The 23514-nt window shown below is 48.9% G+C and overlaps 1 protein-coding gene and 1 long non-coding RNA gene across 5 annotated transcripts in view; one reads left to right on the forward strand and one right to left on the reverse strand.

Annotated features, from left to right (window-relative positions):
* DPF3 (double PHD fingers 3) overlaps window positions 1-23514 on the reverse strand; it is a 243197-nt gene that overhangs the window by 106483 nt on the left and 113200 nt on the right. For all 4 annotated transcript variants that reach the window (XR_011532874.1, XR_011532873.1, XM_008523767.2 and 1 more), the window contains exons 3-4: window positions 20349-20456; window positions 2548-2675 (exon numbers count right to left, since the gene is read on the reverse strand). Coding sequence is in view for 2 of the 4 variants with exons in the window: in XM_008523767.2 (XP_008521989.1) it covers window positions 2548-2675; window positions 20349-20456 (236 nt within the window). In the remaining 2 variants the exon portion in view is untranslated. The remainder of the gene's footprint in view (window positions 1-2547; window positions 2676-20348; window positions 20457-23514) is intronic.
* On the forward strand, window positions 922-21955 carry LOC139079327 (uncharacterized). Its single transcript, XR_011532875.1, has 4 exons — window positions 922-1121; window positions 6185-6326; window positions 17598-17679; window positions 19174-21955. It is a non-coding gene; the product is annotated as an uncharacterized lncRNA (long non-coding RNA).

Consider the following 23514-nt stretch of genomic DNA (forward strand, 5'->3'; position numbering starts at 1 on the left):
CACTTGAGCATCAAGGTTTCTGAGATATGGGTCTGTCCTGTTCACTGATTCAGACACATTACACTAACTGAGCAAGCAATACTCTAATGGGAAATACAGATGTGACAGACATTGACATCAAAGATCTGAAAGTCCAAAACTAGGGGTGGGGGTAATACATGAATAGCAATAAAAGTACTAGATATCCTAAATGCCAGAGGCAAGAAGAGATACCCCTGGATGTGGGGGACTCAAGAAAGGCTTCCTGGGGAAGGTGGCACTGGGGCTGAGCCTAAAAGATGGGTAGAATTTGTACACATGGAGATGGAAGGAAAGATACGCCAGATCAAGGGCATAGCGTGACCAAAGGCATGGAGGGAAGAAGGCTGAAGAACAGATTGGGTAAAGGAGTGAGGGAAATAAGGCTGAAAAACAGGTTAGGAGCAGAAGGAAGAGGCCCAAGAAGGTCACAGTCATCATTTTGCATTTATTTAGTAGGAAACAAAAGTCTTTCAGCTGAGATTTTTAGCAAGAGGGTGGCACAAGAAGACCTCTGTTTCAGGACGAAAGTCAGCTAGCAAAGTAGGAAATGTGGAGAAGGAAGGCCTGGGGATGGGGCATCTTGTAGGAATCCGTTCGGTCGTGCATCCATTCAACAAATATTTATTGTGCGCCTACTAAGTGCCAGGCTCTGTTTGGGTGCTTGAGTTATATTAGTGAGCAAGATAGACAAAGACTCCTGTCCTTGAGGAGTTTACATTCCATTGGAAGAAAATAGAAAATAAACAATAACATAATAAATAGTACATTATGAAGTATGTTAGATGGTGGTAAGAGCTATGGGGACAAGAAAAGGAAAGCAGAGTGAGAATCAGGAGTATCGGGGGTGAGGAGGGCACAGGATGTGGTATTACATACAGTGGTCAGGGTAAACGTCAGAGAGAAGACATAGGAGCAAATCTTGAAGAAAGTGAGGATGAGAGCCGAGCAGATGTCAGGGGAGAGGACTTTGCAGGCAGAGGAAACAGCCAGAGCAAAGCCCTGAGTCAGGAGCGTGCCTGGTGTGTTCTAGGAGTAGCAAAGAGGTCGGTGTGCCTGGAGCCGAGAGAGCGAGGCAAAGAGGAAGCAGCCAAGTCAGAGAGGTAAGAGGCCCTTGACTTTTACTCTGGGAGAACAGGGCCAGTGCAGGGTTTTGAGCACAGGAAGGACAGGATCCGACTTAAATTTTAAAAGGCTCCCTCTGAGCCATTAGCAGGGGCCCACTCAGAGAGCAATCAGAACAGCTCAGACAGAGATGGGAGTGGCTTGGACCAGGGTAGCCATGGTGGATGTGATGAGAAGGGATGTCTGTCTGTTGCCGGCACAGTCCACAGGCTTCCTGATGAACTGGGTGTCGGGCGCATGAGGAAGACAGGGATGGAAGACGACTCCAAGGCGTGTTAGAGAAACAAAGGTTACACCAATAAGGTCTTCCCTAGGGCTCTAGCTCATGGGAAGCAGAGGAGGGGACAAATATTAGCCACGTTGTGACAACTAAATGGAAAAGATCTGACCATCCATCTGAACACAGGAATGGCAGAGAAGGAGGCCAGATTCACTGACTCCTTCAACATCTTTATTGAGACCCGACCCTGCTGGGCACATGCAAGGCCAGAGGACATGATGGTGAACACGATAGCATGGTCCCTGACTCGATAGACCTCACACACCAATGGCATTTATGAAGCAAATCAAAAACCGAACTATTACTAATGTAATTATAATGTTAATGAATTAATAAATATTAAATTGGGTATAAAATTAATGTCTGTAATATTATAACATATAATACTTATAAAAATAAAAATTTAATATAAAATATAAACAACATAAATGTAATTTAATTGTAATAATTTAATCATATTTAATTATTAAAAACTATGCTGTAATATTCATATTAATTTATATTATTACAACACTCTGTGCCAACCATTGTACCGGACAATGGGGACTCAAAACAAATAAAAAAGAAATGGTCAGAGCACACCATTATACTCCTGCGTGGTGACCCTGCATGTGACAGTAGTGCTATGCCTGCAAGGTGACTTCTGCACTGGCCTCAAAGGAGGGAAGGGCAGTGCTGGCCAAGAACTGAGACGGCTGGTCAACTAAAGCCAAGGAGGGGTGTGCAGTGGGGGCGAGGCAGGCACTCACCCAGGACTGGCTGGGGCAGACAACCCCAGCGTTTCTGGACTATGGACTGTTCACTCCACGGGGGTGAGGACTCTCCACCCCACCACTGAGTTCTTCTCACCACCGTGTCCCCAGGACCTAGCATGGTACCTGCTGCCCAATAGGCTCAAAACTACATTTTGAATGGCTAAATAGGGAGATCAAGGGAGAGGAACAATGACTTCTTCCGGGGACAGGTTAAATCTGAAAAGAATTTTTCAGCTTCCTGGCAACGGTGCCACGAGGCCATTTGAGTCGCAGGCCTTGCCCTTGAGAGGAGGACTCAAGCCAGTGTTGGAGTTCTGGAAGCACAACGGTGATGTTCTGGTGATGTCGCCCCAGTGGGCACAGAAATACCTGTATTTCCTGGATGCTTTCCTCTTCTCTGGCATCCACCTTCTTCTCAACCCCTTCACCGCGGAGCAAGGCTTCCAGGGTGGTGCTTTCTGAGGTGAACCCATCCTTCTTCAGGGGCAGCTCCACTTCTGAAAAATGAGGACAGAAAAGCAGCGTCAGGCCACTAGAAGAAGGAAGGACAAGAGGGACAGCAGGCATGGCCCTTGAGAGCGTGCCAGAACCAGAGTTCCTGGGTAGGACACAGGACAGCCCGTGCTCTCTCCTCGGGGCGGAACAGGAAGACGGGAGTTGGGTCCAGCTTTTCCATCTCCAGTTCACAGTTCTAGAGAGACCTCAACCCTGCCTACACCCTCAGAGACAGCACAGCAGACAGGGCACCAGATGGACGTGGGATCAGATGGCCTGGGTCTCAGTCCTGCCTCTGCCACCCTCTAGCCCTGGGACTTTGGACAAGGTGCTCGAAGATCCCAGAGCCCTTTTCTGCATCTACAAAGTGAGGATAACAATGCCCAGCCCCCTACAGGGTCATTTTGTGACCTTTACGTTCAGGTGCTTTGAAAACTCTAAAGCAGTACACACCAGTGTTGGCCTCAAGTCTTGTTATCCTCTCCCTCCATTCCAGCTATGGTAGGCAACTCCATGACCTGCCCCCGGCCCTGCTGGCTGCCCAGTTCCAGTTTGCTCCATGAAAAGCTATTTCAACTTCAGAGAGGCTGTGCTCATCAACTCACCAGCCAAGGGAAGAAAGAAGGAGTGCAATGCCTAACACGCCCAGATCAGCACTGGGAGCTGCAGTGCCCGCACACCAGGGCACTTTCTCTGAAGACATCAGAATTTGACCAGCTACCTGGGGCTTGAGGTCATGGGGTCAGGTGAGCAGTGGCAGACAGAGCCAGCCCTGCCCATGAGAGAGACTAGAGAGAGAAGCTGAATCCCTTTCTCAAGATGTCCCCCAAACTCCTAACCCAAAAGAGGGTTGTTTAGTTTTGTTTCGTTAAAAACAGAAACCTCGAGGATAGGTGATCATATTTGGATTCACTACAAAATATTCCTCCCACCTCTTCTGATCCTGTACCTCATACCCCCTGGCAATTACATGCATGGTCCCTACCCTGTATCAGGTAAGATGGGCGCCAGAACACAAGGGAGTGGGGCCTAGAAAACAGTCAGGGGAAATGAATGCCCATTTGTAAGGGGGAATTGAGAGTTTAGTATATGAACTGTTTACAGGAGTGTGGCAGGAATAAGGGAGCAACACGGAATGGTGCAGCCCTTCAGGGGAGTTAACTGGGAGCCATTACACTGCTGTTCCTGGAGGGGCAGAGAGGGTTTGCAAGACCCTGGAGAGAGCGCTGTAGCAGAGCTCTCGGGCAGAGAAGAGCCCTGCCTCTGGGGACTCGTGGGCGAGAGAACCAAGGCACAGGGCCCCGTAGCCCAAAGTCTCTCTCCTTTCACACTCATCTTCCTGCTCTGCATTCCCATTGGCCAACCTCAACTGGACACCAGAGGGCAAGGGAGACTCGTCCATACAGCCCGCTGAGGTCAGCTTCCTGGGTCACAGGGCAGTGTAAAGAAGGACAAAGAGTGGGTGGGGGAGTGGAGGTAAACGGATATAACCAGTACCATCAGGCCCTGCTCCACTGGGCTTTATTCTGATTCCAGTGGAACTCTCCCCTGTTCCATCTCCTCCACTAGAACCAGACGCAGGCCGACCAGTCCACAAGGAAGGGGCGCTCGGGCATCCCATTGAAACTGAAGAAACACACACCCACAGGGGCCAGTCCCCAAAAGAAGATGGCAGCAAGGAGAAACAGTATCTAGAGTCTCTTGAGAGATAAAGTCTTTTTCTTACCAAAAAAGGCAGGCGAGGATCCACTTCCATCAAAGAAGCACCGCCACCAAATCAACCACCTCTGAAACTCATCCATCCCTCCATTTGTTCAACAAATATTTCCTTAACACCTGCACAAGACAACCTCTGGGCAGGGACCAGGTACACAGGAGGTGAACTTAACAAAGGCTGTCCTGGCCTTTAGGTGGTTTACAGTCTAAAGTTACAGACACTAAACACTAAATACAGGGTGGGGCCAAGTGGTTAGGTTCTCGTGCTCTGCTTCAGTGGCCCCTGGTTCACAGGTTCGGATCCTGGGCATGGACCTAGCACCATTCATCAAGCCATGCTGTGGTGGCATCCCACATAGAGGAACTAGAAGGACTTACAACTAGGGTACACGACTACGTCCTGGGCCTTTGGGGAGAGAAAAAAAAAAAAGAGGAAGATTGGCAACAGATGCTAGCTCAGGGCCAATCTTCCTCACCCCCCCAAAAAAGGCATTAAAAAAACCCACTAAATACAAAATAAATATCCAACTACAAATTGTCACAAGTGCGATGGAGGAAAACAACAGAGTGAAATGTATAGGAAGAATATGGTAGGGGGTCCACTTTACACCAGGGAGTCAGGGGAGGCCTATGTGATGAAGTAACACTGAAGTTGAGTGTCAGAAAAATCATCAACTGTCTACTTTAATGAGCTCAGAGTGCGCAACTCCAGCGCCTGCTCCGATGACATATTACTCTTTCTCCCAGGTCAGAAAACGCTTCCAAATGTCTAATCTAAAACAATTAAAACATGTTGCTCATGTCCTGTTCTCAGGCAAAAGAGGACAGCTGCTCACCATCCCTCAAACTTATAATCATCATATATACACATATTTGAAGTTCATATTTTAGTATCCGCCTTAGCCTTCTCAACACTAAATAAATTCTGTTTCCAGAATTACACAGCATTCTAGAGCCAAAAAGGACCTTAAGATCGTCTGCTTTAACCATCCCATTTTATAAATGAGTCACCTCAGGCTCAGAGAAGTTAAGTAACCTCACGGAAAGCCACACAGCGGAATGAGAATGCAGCCAAATGATATTTTCTTGACGCCATTAAGGCCGTGACGAGAGCCTTACCTGCTGAATCCTTACTAGTAGTTTGCAGGCCCAGGCTCAGCCCCAACAGGCACTGATATGTTTGTGTACACGCAGAGGGCTTGGCACCTGGTAATCATTCAAAATGCGGCGGATGTTGTTGCTACGTATCACTTAATCCCCACCGCCACCCAAGAAGCGAGCACAGTTATTCTCCCATTTTACAGATGAGGACACTACAGCTTAGGGAGGTGTGGAACTCGCTTAATATGACCAGGAGGTAAGGAGCAAAGTCCAGCCTTGACTTGACTTGACTTGACTCCGATCTGCCTCTGGAACCCATTCACCTCATCTCTAGGATGTACAGACTTCATCTTGCCTCTTTTTGGTCCTTCTTTGAAAAGTCTTTTTCCAACCTTTGTGCATTTTCATTGCATTCCTAGACCCTCTCCATAGTTTTCATCTTTTGAGATCAAAGGCAGGTCTTTGCTGAGGCTGGGGGCGGGTTTGTGCCACAGTTCCGGGCTCTGCTCCGTCTGAACATCCTCATACGGCGTTCACTCTTCCACGACAGTGTTGACCCCACACAGAATTTCCCATCCATTGTGGGCTTCCTCCTCCTCCTCCTCCTGCTCCTTCCTCCTCCCCTGCTAAATATGCCTCCATCCCGCTTTCTCATAATTTAACCTGCTCTCTTGGCCCTTTGGTCCTTTCCCAGATGGACACAGTATCAGAATCAAGAGGGAGAAGAGAACCAAAATGGGAACAATGGAATGGGCTCCCTACACACAAGGAGCTAGAGGGACTTCCAACAGCATCTGGAGTGCAACCCCTCAATGAGGACCGTGGAGCACCAAAAGGTAAGAAGACTTTCCTGGGGTCACAGAGAAATTCACTGGCATCCTTCTTGCCTAACTACCAAAATATTGAATACGTTCATAGAAGTTCTGCTTGCAGACACTCCTGGAGTCAAACCCTAGCCTTGCCATGGACCAGTTGAGGGACCATCGGCTAGTTACTTAAGCCCCTAAGTTTCCGTCTCCTTATGTGTTGAATGGGGATGATGGTAGTATCTCTTTCATAGTATTGGTGTGAGAATCAAAGAAATACACTGCATAAAGAAACTCTGCAAGAGCCACCCAAAAAACCAGTGTGAGAAACAGAGCGGAAAATGGGGCTTATCAATTTTTGGGTTTTTTCTATTCAAAACTTAAGATTCAAAAATTAGATCGTATATGTAAAGAACCTAGGATGTTGTAAGTACCCTACAAATGCTCCATGTTATTATTCTCAAAGTTTGAGTAATTCTGATTTTAATGGTACAGCAGCACTGTCCAAGAGAATATAATGCAAGCCACTTACATAATTTTAGACTTTCTAGTAGCCACATTTTAAAAAGTAAAGAGCAACAGGTACAATTAACTTGGATAATCTATTTTCTCTAACACAATACTTCCATAACATTGTTATTTCAACATGTAATCAATATTAAAAAATTAATACAGGGGCCAGCCCTGTGGCCTAGTGGTTAAGTTCAGCATGCTCCATTTCAGTGGCCCCGGTTCCTGGGTTCAGTTCCTGGGTGCAGACCTACACCACTCGTCAGCCACACTGGCAACCCACATACAAAATAGAGGAAAACTGGCACAGGTGTTAGGTCAGGGCTAATCTTCCTCAAATAAACAAACAAAAAAAAGGAATATTGGCAACAGATCTTAGCTCAGGGCAAATCTTCCTCATCAAAAAAATAAATAAGAATAAAAATTAACTCAATATTTTACGTTCTTTTATTTGCATTGTCTTCAAAATCTGGTGAGTATTTTATACTTACAGCACGTTTTCAGATTAGCCACACTTCAAGTGTTGCATGGTCACACGTGGTTGGTAGCTAACATATTGGTGCAGGTTTATGGCATTAAAAGTAACATTTGCTATGATTTTGCTTCCAAAACATGGAAGGACGTTAAGTACGGTTCTGAATGTTGCCAACTTAATACCCAGCCAAGCGCCACTCCAGGAGAGCATTCTAGCTGCCCACTGGCAAACTTTGGTTTCAAAGCACTGTGGGTAAGGTTTGCAAGGTCAGGGTGATGGAGTAACCAGTGCCCTCCCAGCAAACCAGCAGAGGGTACATTCTCTGGCACCTGACCACAGGAGGTCCCAGAGTGAAGGGAAAAAAAGGTAACAGGTCCAAGCTCTTGCACAACGTACGTCCTAGACACGCTCCCTAGGGAGCCCTTAGGGACTTCACTGATTGTTTTCTTCTAATACACCTCATCTGGATATGGGATTTAGTAATACTTTAAACGTGCATTCATTTTGACCCTTATACAAATTTGGGGACCTCATAACCGGACAGGAGCCATCATACATTTCACATTGAAAGAAAATGGTCCAACACACCCACATAATTCATCTTTAAATTAGCCTGATTTTATACACACGGATATAAACCCACGGATCGTTACTCTCTCCAGAGCAGCAGCTGCTGTCACCCAAGCCAGCCGCCTCCCTGGGCCCCCGTAAGCAGCTCTGCCTCCACTTCTAATTGGGAACAGAGATACTCCTTGGGTGACTTCCAGCACAATCCATCACACCAGAGACGGCTTCTGTGCAAACCAAAGCAAATCGGTTTCCAAATAAGAAAAAACCTCTTAGACAAACAAGGATTGAAGCATAGAAAGTCTTTAAAAAAAAAAAAAAAAAAAGGAAGAAAAGCACAAAGAAAAGCAAAGAAAAAAATTGCCAGTGACAAGCAAGGGCTTCTCTTCAGGACTGTGGACAGGGCAGCCATCCTCTCGGTTGGAGATCAAAGCCACAGGCTTTTGACACAGGTGCCCCAAGCCTGCCACCCAATGCACCGAAAGCACAGCTTCTACTGGGTGGTTGGAGCCACTGAGCTCATTAACAGGATGCTGGTGAGATGAGCCCGAAAGTGCAACATGGGAGCACAGTGAGTAATTAAATCCCAGGTCATTTGAAAATGCAAACGCCTGGATGTCACAGGCTCCCAGAGCCTCTGACTCCGTGTGCATTTTTTGGCTCAGGATGGAGGACTGGGAACCTGCAAGTTATATATGGATTATAATAAAATATGCCGTATAAAAAACAGATTAAGACAGTTCTTCTTTGGGGAAATATACAAAGAGAGGAGCTGTCTGTTAGCTGTCGAGTTTGCAAGAGATACCATCTTTCGGGAGGCTGTGCTCCGCCAACAGACAGACTGCCCCAAGGGAAATCGTGGTGAAACACCCCGACAAGGCACATCCATCCGTCCATCCATCACGGGCTCTCTCTGACGCAAGAGGCCTGGAGATAGAGTTATGGTGCAAAAGGGAGGAAGAAATCCCACAGACAATGGCAGACAATCCTCCTGCTACATCATGAGTGCTCAGATTTTTTTTTTTTTTTTACCTGCCTCTAGTTTTTCTTTAAAAATACAAATGTGCAGTTTTCTCTTCTGGGTGCTTATTATTTTGAGGAGTTAAGCTCATCATATTTCCTTGGATTTATACATCAACTTACACCAAGGAGCAAGAAGCTTAAGCATCATTATTTCATTTATCCCCATCAGACTCTCAGACTCATGGGGAGGGAGAAGGCGGGTTATTGTTATCTCTCACCCTACAAGGGAAGAGACTGGGGGAAACCAAAGCCCTGATTTCCTGAGATGGTGGCAGGCCCAGGAATCCATCTGCTCATTCCTCAGGGGTGCCCTTTCTTGGCTGCGTTGACTCCCTGTTTTGTGATTCATAAAGCTCAAAATAGACGAGATTCACACTAAGGACCCATCACCCAGGCTGTGCCCGGCAGGCCCTCGTTACCGCTTGTTTTAGAATCCCAGGATAGTCACACAACAGGACGACTGCTCATTCCCCCAAATGGCCTCTGATCCCCACTCTCTGCTGTGCCTACCCACGCACTCCCTGAAGCTGACACACAGGATGACCTCCAGCACCCAGAGGTCAGCACCACAGAGGAGCATTCCTCGACCCCTGAGACACAGGAAAACACCCACATTGTCAAAGGAAGATGACCACTGGGCTGGCCAGCAAACCAAGTCAATGCAGCTTAGCAGGATGATGGAGAGGGAACAGATGATGGGAACAGGTTGAGAGGTGACACAGTTCAAGGGCATACAGGTAACTGGGACGTGCGAGAGCCACTCTGGGGTGAAATCTCAGCTCTAGCACCTAAACAACACACTTGGCCTTGATCGCCTCTGTAGACCAAGAGAACAAAACCCGCTTCCCGGTGTTGTCATGGAGCCAAATGAGATATGGATAGTGTCTGCACAAGGGGCGTGCTCAGTCAGTGTGGGTGCCCTTATTGTCGCCTCCTAAAGTTGCCCTCTGCCTGCGCTTCTCGGCAAGCTCCTCACCTTCTGACATTCTCGGGCCATTGGGCGCGGTGAGGCACGGCCTCCCCCAGCCTGGGCATGCACACAGGGGGAATGGAAGCGAAGAGGAGCTGTTCACAGAGACAGGAGGCAGAGGACAAGACACAGCTTGAGGGCCGGGGTGCTGGCCCTGCTTCAGTTTCAGCGTGGGCATCGTTCTGCAGATCTGGAGACCCCAGCGGAACAACATGGAAGATGCCTTGCTTTATTCATTCATCGGGTGAACAATTACTGAGCACTTACTGTCTACAGGGCCCTGTTCTAGGTGCGAGGACACAGCTGTGAACAAGAGACGAGAATTCCTGCCTCACAGGAGTTATATTCTAGGGGTGGGGAGGGGGAGAAATGATACATAAAACAAACAAGTGAGATGCACAGTATGACAGATGGTCACGAGTGCTTTGGAGACAAACAGAGCAGAGAAGGGGAAGCTGGAGTGTGGGGGCGGTGGGAGGGCAGTTACACTTTTAAATGTGCCCAGGAAAGGGCAAACCTGAAGGAGGCAAGAGGGGGCCACGTTGCCCCCCAGGAAAGGAGGGTCCCGGAAAAGGAGCCTTGGTGCAAAGGCCCTGTGGCCAGCCCATCTGCCGGGAGCACGGCAGGTGGGGGAAGAGTAGGGGCCGAGTTCAGAGTGACAGGGGCCTTGAAGGGCCGTGAAGGCCACTGCAAGATGTTGGCTTCTACTCTGAGTGCTATGGGAAGCCACTGGAGGTTTCAAGCACAGAGTGACATGAGGATGCCTATGCTTTAACAGGATGGCTCTGAAAAAAACTACGGCGGGTGAGGACAGAAGCAAGGAGACCCGTTAGGAGTACGCGTGGAGCCCCCACACCGAGCTGGTGCTTAGGAGAGGGCCCTGTGTGACGCAGCCAAGCCACGTCCTCATGGCGCTTACGTCCTGGTAGTCAGATACATCCAGGGGGAAGTATATATCGGGGAGCAGTCCCTGGCCCCTGAGCGGGCAGCATCCCCACACAGTAAACCAGGATAGAAGCTGGATGCCTAGTGCTGAGGGGCGAAGGTCTGGAGCCGTACCAGAGTGTATGCTAAGCAGCAGACAGATCAGCCAAGGCCAAGGGCAGGAGAAAAGCCCCAGCCAGACAGGCCCGTCCTAGCACACCACAGGATAACAGGTGTCAGTCAAAGCAGGTAGGAAGCCTTCCAAGTTGATGTCTGCACCCTGGGCAATGGATGCCAGAGGACTAAGCTCTAGGACACAAGTGGGGCACTTGTGCAAGCCGTGGTTCTAGTGAAGGTGGATCCCACAGCCCGTTGCCAGGTCTCCTCTCCTCAGTGTAGAAGATACTAGACTTAAGCCTTTCAAAAGACTCTAGGGCAATATGCGTTCCCATTCCAGGCCGGACAACACACGCTCTTCCAGCTGGGCAGCAGCTGCCTGCAAGGAGTGTGTCGGTGCTGGAGACAGGAACAGCGTTAGCTGATGCCCCCTCGGCCCATCCAGCAAGGCAGCCCTGAGGTGGCAGCAAGGTGCCTCCTCACCCCTGCCACATCCTCCAGCTCCACCCATCCCTGTGACTCTCAGAGCAACTCTAAGAAGCGAGCAAAGCAGCCGCCACGATCTGCATTTCCCAAATGAAGAACTGAGGCCAGAGAAAGGTAATTGCCCAAAATCACAGAGCCAGTGGGTGGAGGTGTCTGGACTTGAACCTAGGCCTTGTGATCCCTGTTTGGTGCCTTTTCTCCTGCAGAACACAGCTGTAGAGCACAGGAAAGGCTGCTATGACCTAAAACCAAAAAGGGGCAAGATGGCAAAACTGGGACAGGCCCCACAGGCCAGGTCAGCTGCCGAAGGCTTCTCCTCTCCACCTCCGTCTCCCTCATCCATGGAAGGGGAATGGTGGCAGTGCAGCCATGACCTCCAAGCTTGAGATGGAACCCCGGCATCTTCTCTCTTTCAGCCCTTTCATCAGTCATTCCTGTCCACCTACCATGTGCCAGCCTCGTCTAGGTGCTGGGGGTGCAGATGAAGAATCAGGTGGGCCCTTGCCCTCCAAGTGTGCCCCTTCCACTGGGGAAAGACGCAAGAGAGCAGGCAATGGAGGAACAGGGAGCTTCCTCGGTCTTATACCCCATCCTCTAAATGTGTCTCTGCCAGGTCCGACTGCAAAACATGGCCACAGACACTCTGTAGCCACTGCACATGCTGCCCAACCAGCTCCCAGCTGCTGCCCATTTCCTCCGCCAGCCCAAGCTCCCAGAGCCTTGTAGAACACAAGCAGTGCCAGGAGGCCCAGGCTCAGTGTCCCAGACCCAGCTCCTTTCCCCAGACTGCCAGGAAAGCAAAAGGAGCATCAACAGCTGGGGCATGAAGCAGAGGCAGGAGTCACCTGCCCACCTCTCTCCCGATCTCCTACTCAGGAGGCCAACAAGAGCTGAAGAAGCTGCTGTTGCAGGCCTCCAGGATGGATGGCTGCAGGCTCTGACACTGCAGGAAAGAGATAAATGACTGGTCATTTCCCCCTGATGCACTCGAAGGCATCCATTCTCCCAGCCGTACCAAGCTCAGGCAACCCCCCGCCAGAGACAGATAAGCACTGACAGATGGGGGTGGGAGCCGGAGCGTCCTTCCCCCTCGGAAGGACACAGCCAGACTCCTCTGCCAGCCGGGAGAAGGTCGCATTGTCCATTGGCTCACACCTGGCTGGGGGCTCCACTGGTCCCTTCCTTCCCCTCCCTGCATCTCGCCTACCCCCGCCCGTCTCATCCCTGCTAGGAGCCCATGGGAGGGGGAGGGCGGGGGGCAGAGGGAGCCAGCTGACAGGCTCATCAATCTCCGGCTACATGCTTGGCACATCGGCCTTCCCTAAGTTGTTCCCGGACTGGGAGGGTGCTGGAGGAGTCAGGGGGGACTGTCTTGAGGAGAAGAGAAATCGCAGCGAACATCAGAGAGCAAATGGTGGAAGAAGCCTGGAGACTATTAAAATGTGGGCCATGTACGAAAGCAGTAGGGAACTAATTAAGATGCAGGATTTTCAAAAGCTGGGGAAGTTGGCCGCAGCCTGCTCCCATCTGTAGAGTGCTGGCAGTTCAGTGCAGCAGGAACAGCACCCTAGGTGGGCGAAGCCAGCCTCTCCGCCCCTGCCCAGGCGGGTGGGACTCAGGCCTCTCTGCCTGGATGGTCCCCCCGGGGGGGCACACCTCTGAGGGTCCCTGTGACTTGCTTGTTAACTGGCTATGGCACCCGCTGCTCGGGGGCACCCTAGGCTACCGTCTCCTCAGAGTTCCTACCCCACTGTTCATGTCCCCCCAACATGTGTGGAGGGGCAGTGACTATCCTGGTCATTCATTCCCAGTCGTTGAGTGGCTGCCAAAAAAAGAAGAGAAAGAACCAGAACCCTATTCCTGGCTGCCTTCCCTCCCATCACCCTTGGAATTTGGCAAGAGTGGCAAAGAGCCATGCTGCTCCCCAAGTGTCCCCAAGCAGAAGGGATTTGCAAGCCTCAGGTACATTTCAGGAGCAGGATGAACGTCTGTTGTGACAGCGCCGTTGATGTGAGAACATCAGGATGAATGTGTGTGCTGCGTCCTGGAGCAACATGGCACCGGTTCCAACAGGCTTCCCCATAGGGTTCTTTCCTTGGCTTCACCACTGATGTCCTCTGGGAAATTAACTTCCTAATTTGATGCCACAGTTTTCCAACCTCTAAAATAAAGATGAAATCTGCCCTAGACCACGGGGACCAAAAGGTCTGGGGTTGGAAGATGTTAAATTGATCTAAGCAGACGATCTGAGCATTTAATCCAGAGGGACACAAGTAAAAGTTTGTTCCCAGCCTTTTTCTTTTCTTCATTCAAAAAAAAAAAGAAATAGTGAAGTTAAAGGCCTCTTTTTTAATCAGCTGACTTTTGCCCAACATCTGCCCTGCTTCAGGGCCTTCTGGTGGATATCTACTATCCACCTTCCTCTCCTGCCAGCTCGGCTCCCCCTTCGCAAGGACAGAACCCCATTCTTGGGTAAACGGTCCAGGGGAGGCCCCTCTCTGGCACCAGGCCCCTGCCCAAGTCTTCATGTTGCATGAATTGTGATGGCTGCGCCATGAAACACCTGCATTTGCCTCTGCAGCCCAGTGCAAGCTGTAGAGAACACTGAACTGCATTGTCAGTCAGCGGAGAGAAATAATGTTGTATGTGTTGTCCTTCAGACGCCCAGGCAAGTAGGAGGTTGCGAGATGTTTATTCAAGGCTGATCGGAGGGGTGATGTTCGGCGTGAGAAACACATAGGTCCAGGGACATTGAGAATGCTTTCAAATTCCAAAGAGCTCTCCCCAGCTCTCGGCCCCATCCCACCCCCACACAGACACATTTTTATTTTCAGCAAGCAGTAAAGGCGAGATGGCACATTCACAGAGAGGGAGATGGGACGAGGACAGCAGGACTGGGGAGTACTCCATCAGTGTATAATTTAGCCCAGGAACAAATGACTTAGCAGCAGCCATGATCCGGCTCCCTACTCCCCACCCCATGATGGCTACTCAGCCCAGATGAGCTCTGTGCTTTGAGGAGCTGAACCAGAAGTGGATGGTTCTGCAGCCCTGTCCTCAGACCCTCTCCAAGCTCCCTCAGGATTCCTGAACTACACTCCCTCCCCTTGCCCTGACCTGGTTTCCTGATAGAGCTCTCAGCTCTGCAGACATGGGGTCAAGGACAACTCTAACCCATATTACACACTGGTCTTTGTTGCTGAAAGTTGCCTGCCACCAGCTGGATTCAGGCAGGGACACAAAGGAAGACGGGAGAGACAAGCTGGGCATTGGCATGATAAATTGCTTGTGGCATCTCCTCTTTCTCCTTGGTAGGGTCTGACATGGAAGGAAACTCATGCCTTGAGATAATTCTGCTCTAGACCAGTGCCCCATCTCTCACAAATCAGGGGAACTTCTCTCCCTCTCCCCTGAGATGGGTGCTGATGCTGGAGCCCAAGGGAGGCCCCAAGGATCACAGACATGACTAGATTCCTGGAGCTTGTCAAGGGGAGCTCGGGAGAGCCCACACCAGGAGGCTGGCAGGGAAGACAGAGAAGAGGATGAACTCCATAGGGCTGGGTGGTAGAGGGTGCCGAGGGTTGGTTGGTTCATTCGCTGGTTTTCTTTCAACACAAACTCATTCTTCTAGATTCCATAAATTTAAAGAAATTCAACCTAGGATGGACAAACTGATTACTAATTTTCAGCAAGTTTTATCTAAAGAGGATTATACATAATATTATGCAATTTGCTTTTTTTTCCCACTTAACAACATATCTTGGGCATCTTTCTATTTTTTTCTACTCATTCCTTTGAAAGACAAAATAGTGTTCCATTTTATGAACGTACTATATATTTAACTAGTCTCCCATAAATGGACCTTCTGGTTGTTTCCATTCTTTGTTGTTCTTGTTACAAACAACGCCACAATGGACAACCTTATACACTGTGAGTACATATTTATTTATAGGATGCATTCCTAACAGCAGAATTTCTAGGTCAAAGAGCATGTGCTTTTTAAATCCTAATATGCATTGACCTTCAAAAAGGTTATACCCAATTCCACTGCACTATGTACAAGAGAGCAGACCCTCAGCCTCTCCCTCCATCTCTGTTTCCTTCAACTCCTCCTATATCCCTGGGAAGGTGGGCCTCCGTCCACCCAGCTGACTGACCCCACCTACCAGGAATTTGCAGCAAGTTCTCTAGGGACTCTGACCAATGACCCTACCCTGAGTTACACTCAAAAGTATCAACCAAAACAACCTAGTTCCCTTTGAACCCAAATCAAATGGGATAAAAATAAGAGTCATTTAAAAATATTGTCCAAGTCAACCCTGTACTTAGGGAGGACATACTCCAAAATAGGGAAAAGCTCCTCTCAGCATTTCATAAATGGCGAGGGCAGAGCCACTGAAAGCTGGGCAGGTTGTACCAGCACAGGGACACCCGCCAGGGGACAGAGGGCTGAGACCTAGCTTGAGCTGTATAATCCACCAGAAGGGGCATCATTCTGTAAAAGCCCACCCAAAGGGGGTGCCTTCTTCTACTTTTACACAAAGGTGCCATATGGGCTAGCTGAGGCCCTGGATGAAACCCTGTTCTGAAATCTTCACGTGTGTGAAAAATTCAAATGCAAACGTGTGTGGCCTCCAGGAAGGGGGTGGTACACTTCTTTGGTCATGCTTGGCCCTGATGCTCTGAGGTCCGAGGCTCCTTATCAGTGACTCTCCAGCGCTCCGCAGGCATCTTTATTCACAACCTGCAGTCACAGGCTGGTGGTGGCACGTTCTGAGATCCGGGCTGGCCCCTGTGGTCCAGACTCAGAACAGGGTACACAAATGACAAACACTTGGCCCTAGGCTGTGGGATTTTGGTTTTGTTTTTAGCAGGGTCAGTAGTAGGTCTGACTACCCAAAGAGAGGGAACAAGTTCGTCTGAGAAGGAGCTCTGTCATTTGAAAAGTTGTTTATTCCAGCCCAGGGCCATTTCTTCTTTCTCACGCCTGGGTGCTGGCCTCGAGGAATGAACCTAACTTGGGTGAGCCCAGCTTAGCCAGGGTCTCTCGCCACCCTGGGATGTGGCTATGCCTCTGAGAGCCTGTCCTCAGCCAGGCTGGCACTCATCTTTCCAGGGAGGGCCTCCCACAGGACCCTGGCCTTCTCAGGGGTTGGGCCTTTACCACCCAAGACCTAGAACAGCCACTATGGCCTCTGCTCCAAGCATGAGGGCAGAGCCCAAGGGAACCTTTCAAATGATCACAGACACAGACGCCATGTGCTGGTGGGCACTTGGCTACAGCAAACCACCAGTCCTAGGGTTCCTCCTTTCCCCTCCCTGTAAGCCACGGCAGGCCCAAGGATGGGGCAAATCAAAGACAGCTGTGACTCCAGATGCTCCACATTCAGCTACTGAGAGGCCAGTGGCCAAAGTAAATGTCTGTAGACAGAAGGACCAGACACTCACAAGGAGCTTCTTGCCTCACTCCCACCATCAGTGAGGCTGTCAGTTCTCAGATGTGTGAGCAGCGCAGTAAACTCTCCTTGGCTTTGCCTACAGCCTGACTTCCCTGACCTATAAAATGGGCATATAACAGTTTCACCCTCCCTTCCTGCTCTGCGTCCCGGGGCTATGGGAGGGACCAAAGGCAGTAACACAAATGAAAATGCTTTATAAAGGGCTTTGTAAGCTACAGTGTGCTGTTCAGACACCAGTTATGATGATGATGACTATTATTCAATCAGTGCCCCATCCCCTGGGTGTAAGTGATTGGCGGGGCAGACCTAAACCCAGTCAGCTAACAGTCCTTCCAGGGACTTCTCTGCCACAGCTATTGAAGGGGACTGCCTTTCTGCTGGGTGTGGTGAGTGCTGAGTCTGGGGCTGCTGGTGGCTGCCTCAAGAGAGGAGCAGAGACGACAGAGCCTCACTACAATGTGGGAGCCCATGGATGCAGCTATGCCTGAAACCAGGTAAACACAAATTCACTGCTATGTGAACAAACTTCCCCTTTTGCTTAGACTCGTTTGATTTGAGTATCTGACATTTATGACTGAAGGAATTCCAACTATCTCTTGGGTGCATTTTAAGAATTAATGTATGTTAGTTTTATACTCATAAAGTAAAGTTTTTAAGGGAAAAAGTCTTGTTAAAATTTCTTTAAGTTAGTATGTCTATTGGCAGCATGAAGAAGCAGAAAAAGCACTGAACAGAAATCAAACAACTAGACTCTCTGCTGTTTCCCACAGGAATTGCTGTGTGACTTTGAGCAAGTCTCCTAACCTGTCTGGACTTCAAGAAAACAAAGAATGGGAGTTAATGATGTCTGAGGTATTTTAAAGCACTAAATGTCTTTGATTCTATAAGAGACAATCCAATTAGTCTGATATAAAGTGTCCTTCTTAAAGACATTTTATACAAATGTTAAGAATAAAGACTTTAAAAAATTAAAGACTAACAATTTAAAATAAGCGTCAAGTATTTATAATAAAAGCCTTAAAATTAACAAGTTACATATGCGGTGTCCTAATATACACACAAAATAATCATTGCATCACTAGCCAAATTGGAAAAATTAGAAACAACAATTGGGAACAGCCTGGTTCAATCAGTTGTGGTGCATTCATACAACAGAATATTGTGTAATTGTAAAAAAGGACTGAGGAAACTGTATATTGACATGGCCAATGCCTGAGACACATTTTTAAATGGGAAGGGCAACAATTAAGGGGGTTGTGCTGTGTAAGAAGAGGAGGGGAGGGTCACAGAGATGTAATTCCTTGTGTGTGCATAAGCTATCTTGAAGAATCTCAAAAAACTGGTACCATTGATTGCCTCTTTGGAGACTGGGTCTTATTTTTCACTATATTTATCTTTGGAAGGTCAAAATATGTGACTGTATTACCTACTCAAATAAATTAAAAAAAATTTAATTAAAAGGATAAGAAAGGGCAAATACTATTACACATGGCTCATTTGATCCTTGTGATGACCCTGTAAGGCTAGTGAGGAATCCCAAGCCCCACTGGCCTATTTACAGAGAGAGAAGTACACCCAGAGGGTTCACGTACTCAAACATGGAGACACGTCCAACTAGTGATAGACACCTGAATAGGACCCTCCCTCAAAGTCCACACAGCCACCTGGCATGTGCTTACCCTCTTGCTACAGTACTTACTGTAAAGCTTTGAATGGGGCAGAATTAAATTGGTCCAGTTAAGGATCAAACAAGGGGTTACCTCATCATCCATCCAAGCCTCTTCCAAGAGACCAGGACCAATGGATCTGGAACAAGGAAGGAGGGAGCCCTTGCCTCCAAAGTAAATTGTTTCTATTGACATTTATGTTTAATAGAGATGATGGGGACTCACGCCATGCCGACTTGTGGTCTGGCGACCTGTAAGTTTTCAAGACCAGTGTTTCCTAAACTTCAATGTGCATTCTGGGGATGTGGCCCTGGGGATCTGATGAACGCAGATTCTGACTCAGCAGATTCAGGTTAAGACCCAAGATTCTGCATCTCTACCAAGCTCCCAGGTAAGGCCTGTGCTGCTGGTCCAGACCACACTAAGCAGTATGGACACCACTAGTCACAGGTGACAACTGAGCACTTGAAATGTGGCTAGTCAGCAACGAGATATGCTGAAAGTGTAAAATGCACCCTGGAATCCAAAAACAATACCAAAAACAAGTAAAATGTTTCATTCATAATTTTATATTGACCATGTGCTGAAATGATAATATTTTTGATATTTTGGATTAAATAGACTATTATAAAAATTAATTTCATCTGTTTCTTGTTCCTTTTTTTCACGTGGCTACTAGAAAATGTAAAATGCCACCCGTGGCTTACATTCCATTTCTACTGGATCCTGCCGCTCTGGGAGCCTTGGCTTTCCTACAACCTGCATCTTGGGGAGTTTGGAACAACCCCAGTAATGACCCAGGAGTGTCTGCAAGGGTCTGTAAATTGTGCAAGGCCATTTGGAGCTTGGATGGAGCACACTGAAGAATCTAGCCGCCTCCCACCCCTAACAAATAAAACCTCTACATAAGTGAAATCGGGGTGAACGCAAAATATTGAATCAGGCTTAACCATGAACCCGGAGTGAAAGCATCCTGAACAGCTGTAAGTAGAGACTTTGCAGAGAAAACGCAGCCAAAGGGGTCAGTGTGGAAAGGCAGGAATGAGGCCGGGTCTGCACTCCTTTGACGACAGTGGGAGGGAGCATGTCAGCTCTGCATTAGCTCCAATTGACAGCAATGTTGCCACCACCCTGAGTCACATCCCAGCCCCAGCGCCCCCCAAAAACAGAGGTTCCCTTAAAGCTAAGGACCCAGGGCCTTGCTGCAACCCAGACACAGGTCTGAAGGTGGCCAGCTACTCAGAAGTATAGTAACACATCAGTAGTCAAGAAAACCAAGCAATTCTTTCTGCATGGCCACAAAGCAATTAGCATCACCTAGCAGCAAATTCTCACCCCAAATTCTTCCATTTCCATATCCAAGATGGATTCTATCTTAAGTGACTGGCCCTTTTCGTGTAAGACGCTCCAGAAGTTCATTCACAGTAAGGGGTGAGGGCACACGGTGCGCTCTCCTTAGAAACACACAACCTGGGACAAGCTTTCTTTACTTGAAGCCACAGGAAGGTATCTCCCGACCCAAAAGAGCTGTGGCTCCTCCAGCTCTTTTGGGAAAGTAATTCATCCTGGGCCTGTTTCCATCCTGCGCCTGCTTGCTTTGCTCCTCTGGGGTGGCAAGAGGGAGACAAAAAGACGGGGAAGACACGAGACACCCAGAGGGGAGAGAATCTCAGGGGGATGCATGGACATGTTGACACGTGAGAGCAGGCCCACCTCTGAGCACCACTGGGCTCGTTCACTCTCCTGGAAAACTCAGCCCTTCGGAAAAAGGAGCAAAGCATGTTTGTCCCGGGCGAGCCCAGCACTCCCCACCTCTCCCATCACGGGCCCAGCCAAGCTCCAGAGGGCACTGACCAGGTTTTATTTCCAGCAGCCGCAGCTTTGGATCCTCAGGCGGGTGCAATCGTCTCTTCTTACGCCAGCAGCGGGCAGGATATGTGTACAGCTGGCCCGGGGCGAGGCCTGTGGACAGAGACAGGCAAAGGTTAAAGTCTCTAGGCTGGAAGGGACCTAGGAAGCCACCCTGCCTAACCCTCTCACTTGCAACGAGAGGAAACTGAAGGCCAGAGATGTGAAGTGACTTGTCAAGGTCGCACAGCTAATAGACAGTAGAACCGAGGTAGAATCTAGGTCATCTGACCCCACGACCCTTGCTCTGAGTGCTCCACCATGCTGTCTCAGCAAGCCCATGCCAAAAAGAGCCATCACCGTTACCAAAACCACTTCTGCTCTTCTGGCCTGGGGAGGACAGAGGTACCTTCAGACCACAAGAGGGACCTTTCCAGTTCAACCTCGCCATAGTGTTTCCAAGGCAGTGGATCTCCAGCTACTGCCCATGTCCAGGTCTAGCAGGTTCCCTTCAAGGTGGGACAGCAGAGTCAGTCTGCCTACCTGTGGACAGCCTGGATTGGGAAACATTTTAAGGAAACAGGTTCCAGGAGCCAGATCTCCTACCAACTGGCTTCTTCTACCCACTGTTAGCGGCTGGCAGCTCACTGAAGCTGAAGGGAGCGCTGGGCAACCTCCATCAGAACGTAAGCCTGCTCTGGTGACCCGGCTCCAGGCCTGCATAGCCCACCTACCTGCGCATCCTGTCCACTTGCCTGAGCCTTACAGAAATAAATGGGCAGGAGTCCAGGGGCTAGGCTTCTGTACCACACTGTCTCCCAGCAAGAGTCTCCATTTAGATTTGGCCTTTGACACCAAAGCTCCACATCAGCACCTTGAGGAGCCTTTTTGCTCATCAGACAACACTCTTGTGGCTCCTATGGCACAGAGTATGGCAGCCAGAGGCCTTGGAGGAATGTGGACTCCCCACACTAGCCCATGGTCCATAGCTAGAGAAAAGGGCAGAGGGTGGAGGCAGAGGCGAGAGGACGAGCGCTTATGACTGGTTGGGTGATTTGCAGACAAAAACGCCTGCCTGCTGTACCCCACAATCAACCAGCAAGCCAACCAACCCACCCCTGCTCGAGTGAAAACCTGGCGAGGACAGGGACCCTGTCTTCTTCCCCTCAGAATCCTCAGAACCAGAAATGCGTCTGTCACACAGAATCAAATGGAACATTCGCTGAATGAATGAATGAATGAATATGTTCCAGCTTCACTTCAACTGAAGTCACAACTCAGTCTTCTGCGGATAAACATGGCACGTGACAAATGTTAGACACAGGTAGTCTCCTGTGAGAGGGGCCCTTCCTAGACGAAGGACCACGGGGTTCAGAAACCATCAGGACCATGTTCCCTCCCATCTGCTGCCTTCCATTTCAGGGCCTTTAAAAGTTAGGGGGAGAACTGGTTTCATTTTTGCCCTTTTCAGAGAAAATCTACAAAAGTTTCATCACTATCTATCCATTCGTTCATTTTTCATTTGTACTAATCTTCTCTAGCGATTTATTGGTTTGGGTCCAAAGCAGAGGCAATTATTCCAGCATTAAAGGAACCAAAATTTTCTAATTCTTTTTATGTGCTAAGTTTCGTTTTTATTCACACAGCTGCTCCCACAGGTTGCAAGGGTATGAACAAGGTGGAGGTTTTAACCCTTCCCCTTTCAATTCTTAGAAACTATTAAGGGTGATGGAGCCTATAGGCTCGAGAAAAATCTCTGCTATTATGAGCTAAGGGCTCATCGTGTCCAAGAGTCATCCTAATAGTTGATTTTGTGGATAACTTCACGGGCTTCTGCACAGTAGGAGGGTCCTGAAGCTCGGAGCTCCCTGGGTTCTGAGGACCACAGCTGTGGCTGATTTATAGAAAACCAAATAAATCAAAAAGAAGTAAGATTGCTCTCCCTGCCATGCGAGGCCCAGTCTTGACCTCTCTTTGAGCGAAGGTACCTCCAGGAATAGTTCAAGGCTTCTGGTGTGGTTCACTTTAGGACTGTGTCATATCTGACCCATAATCCCTGAATGGGTACACTGAGTCTGGGTCCCTTCCAGATGTTTGGCCACCTCTGGAGCTGGAATTCCCCAGGATCTCATAAAAGGCCAAGTACAAGGGCTGACCTGCTGCTCCATGTCCCAGAAGTGGTCTTGCCTAACCCCCGCTCATCTTGGGTTACTGATTCTTAATCCAGGCTGAAGCCAAAAATCACCTGGGGAACACCGATGCCCAAAATCCATGCCATACCTGCCCAGTCGGAAGGTAGGTGCATGAGGGAATTGAGCAGCTATTTTTTTAAGAACTTTATAGATTGTTGCAGTATCTGACAGAGAATCTCTGGATGTCTAAGCATCTTCTAGTTACTGCCTGGATGGTCCTCTGATCTAACAAGACTGGTTTAATGGCTTTTTCTATAAGCTCCCAAGATTCCCTCAATTTCCCCAAAGTGTTGTCATTAATGTCTGCTTATTGCACTGTCTCCCCTACTCATTTTATAAGATCTAGGATGGCAGGAATCACGTTCATCTCAAGTATCCCTGATGCTTAGCACAGTGCTTGGCAGGCACATTGAGATACACTTATCAATGCAGGGAGTGAATGACTTTTGGCCCTGCTGAGACTCATCCACCTGCATCCAAACTATCCAAGAAGAACCCCAAAAGGTGGGCTCAGACTGCGCCCATAACCCACCCCAGCATGGCAGTTTCTGTGCCTTTGTCATCTTCTTGCCCCACAGGCTGCTTCATGGTATTTCCAGCCTCACCAAAAGCAGGTGAGTATGAAGGAACTGGTCCAGGAATTCTGAAAAGGTCCAAGTACAAGAGGCCAAAGTTGTCCACTCTTGCCCAAGTCCTGTGCCCTCCCCGAGACTGTGGTCGCTGCCCTTGTTGGTCAGCAGCACCAAGGTAGCCCTGGGCCGATCAGCTGGTAGCTGTAGGCCTGCTGTCCTGGGAGAATCAATTTTAGTAAGTAGTCTGAAGAGGGGACTGATGGACCGGAGAAGTTCCACGGAGCAGAGGAAGGACACACGAGATTCACACCAACATTTCTGTCACCTTGGAAATATCACACCTTTCAGAGTCTGTCTCCTTCACCTGTGAGATAAGGGTGTTAATAATACCTACCTTATAGGGGCTGT

Source organism: Equus przewalskii, chromosome 25 (genome assembly GCF_037783145.1).
Source record: "Equus przewalskii isolate Varuska chromosome 25, EquPr2, whole genome shotgun sequence".
In the NCBI taxonomy this organism is placed as follows: Eukaryota; Metazoa; Chordata; class Mammalia; order Perissodactyla; family Equidae; genus Equus; species Equus przewalskii.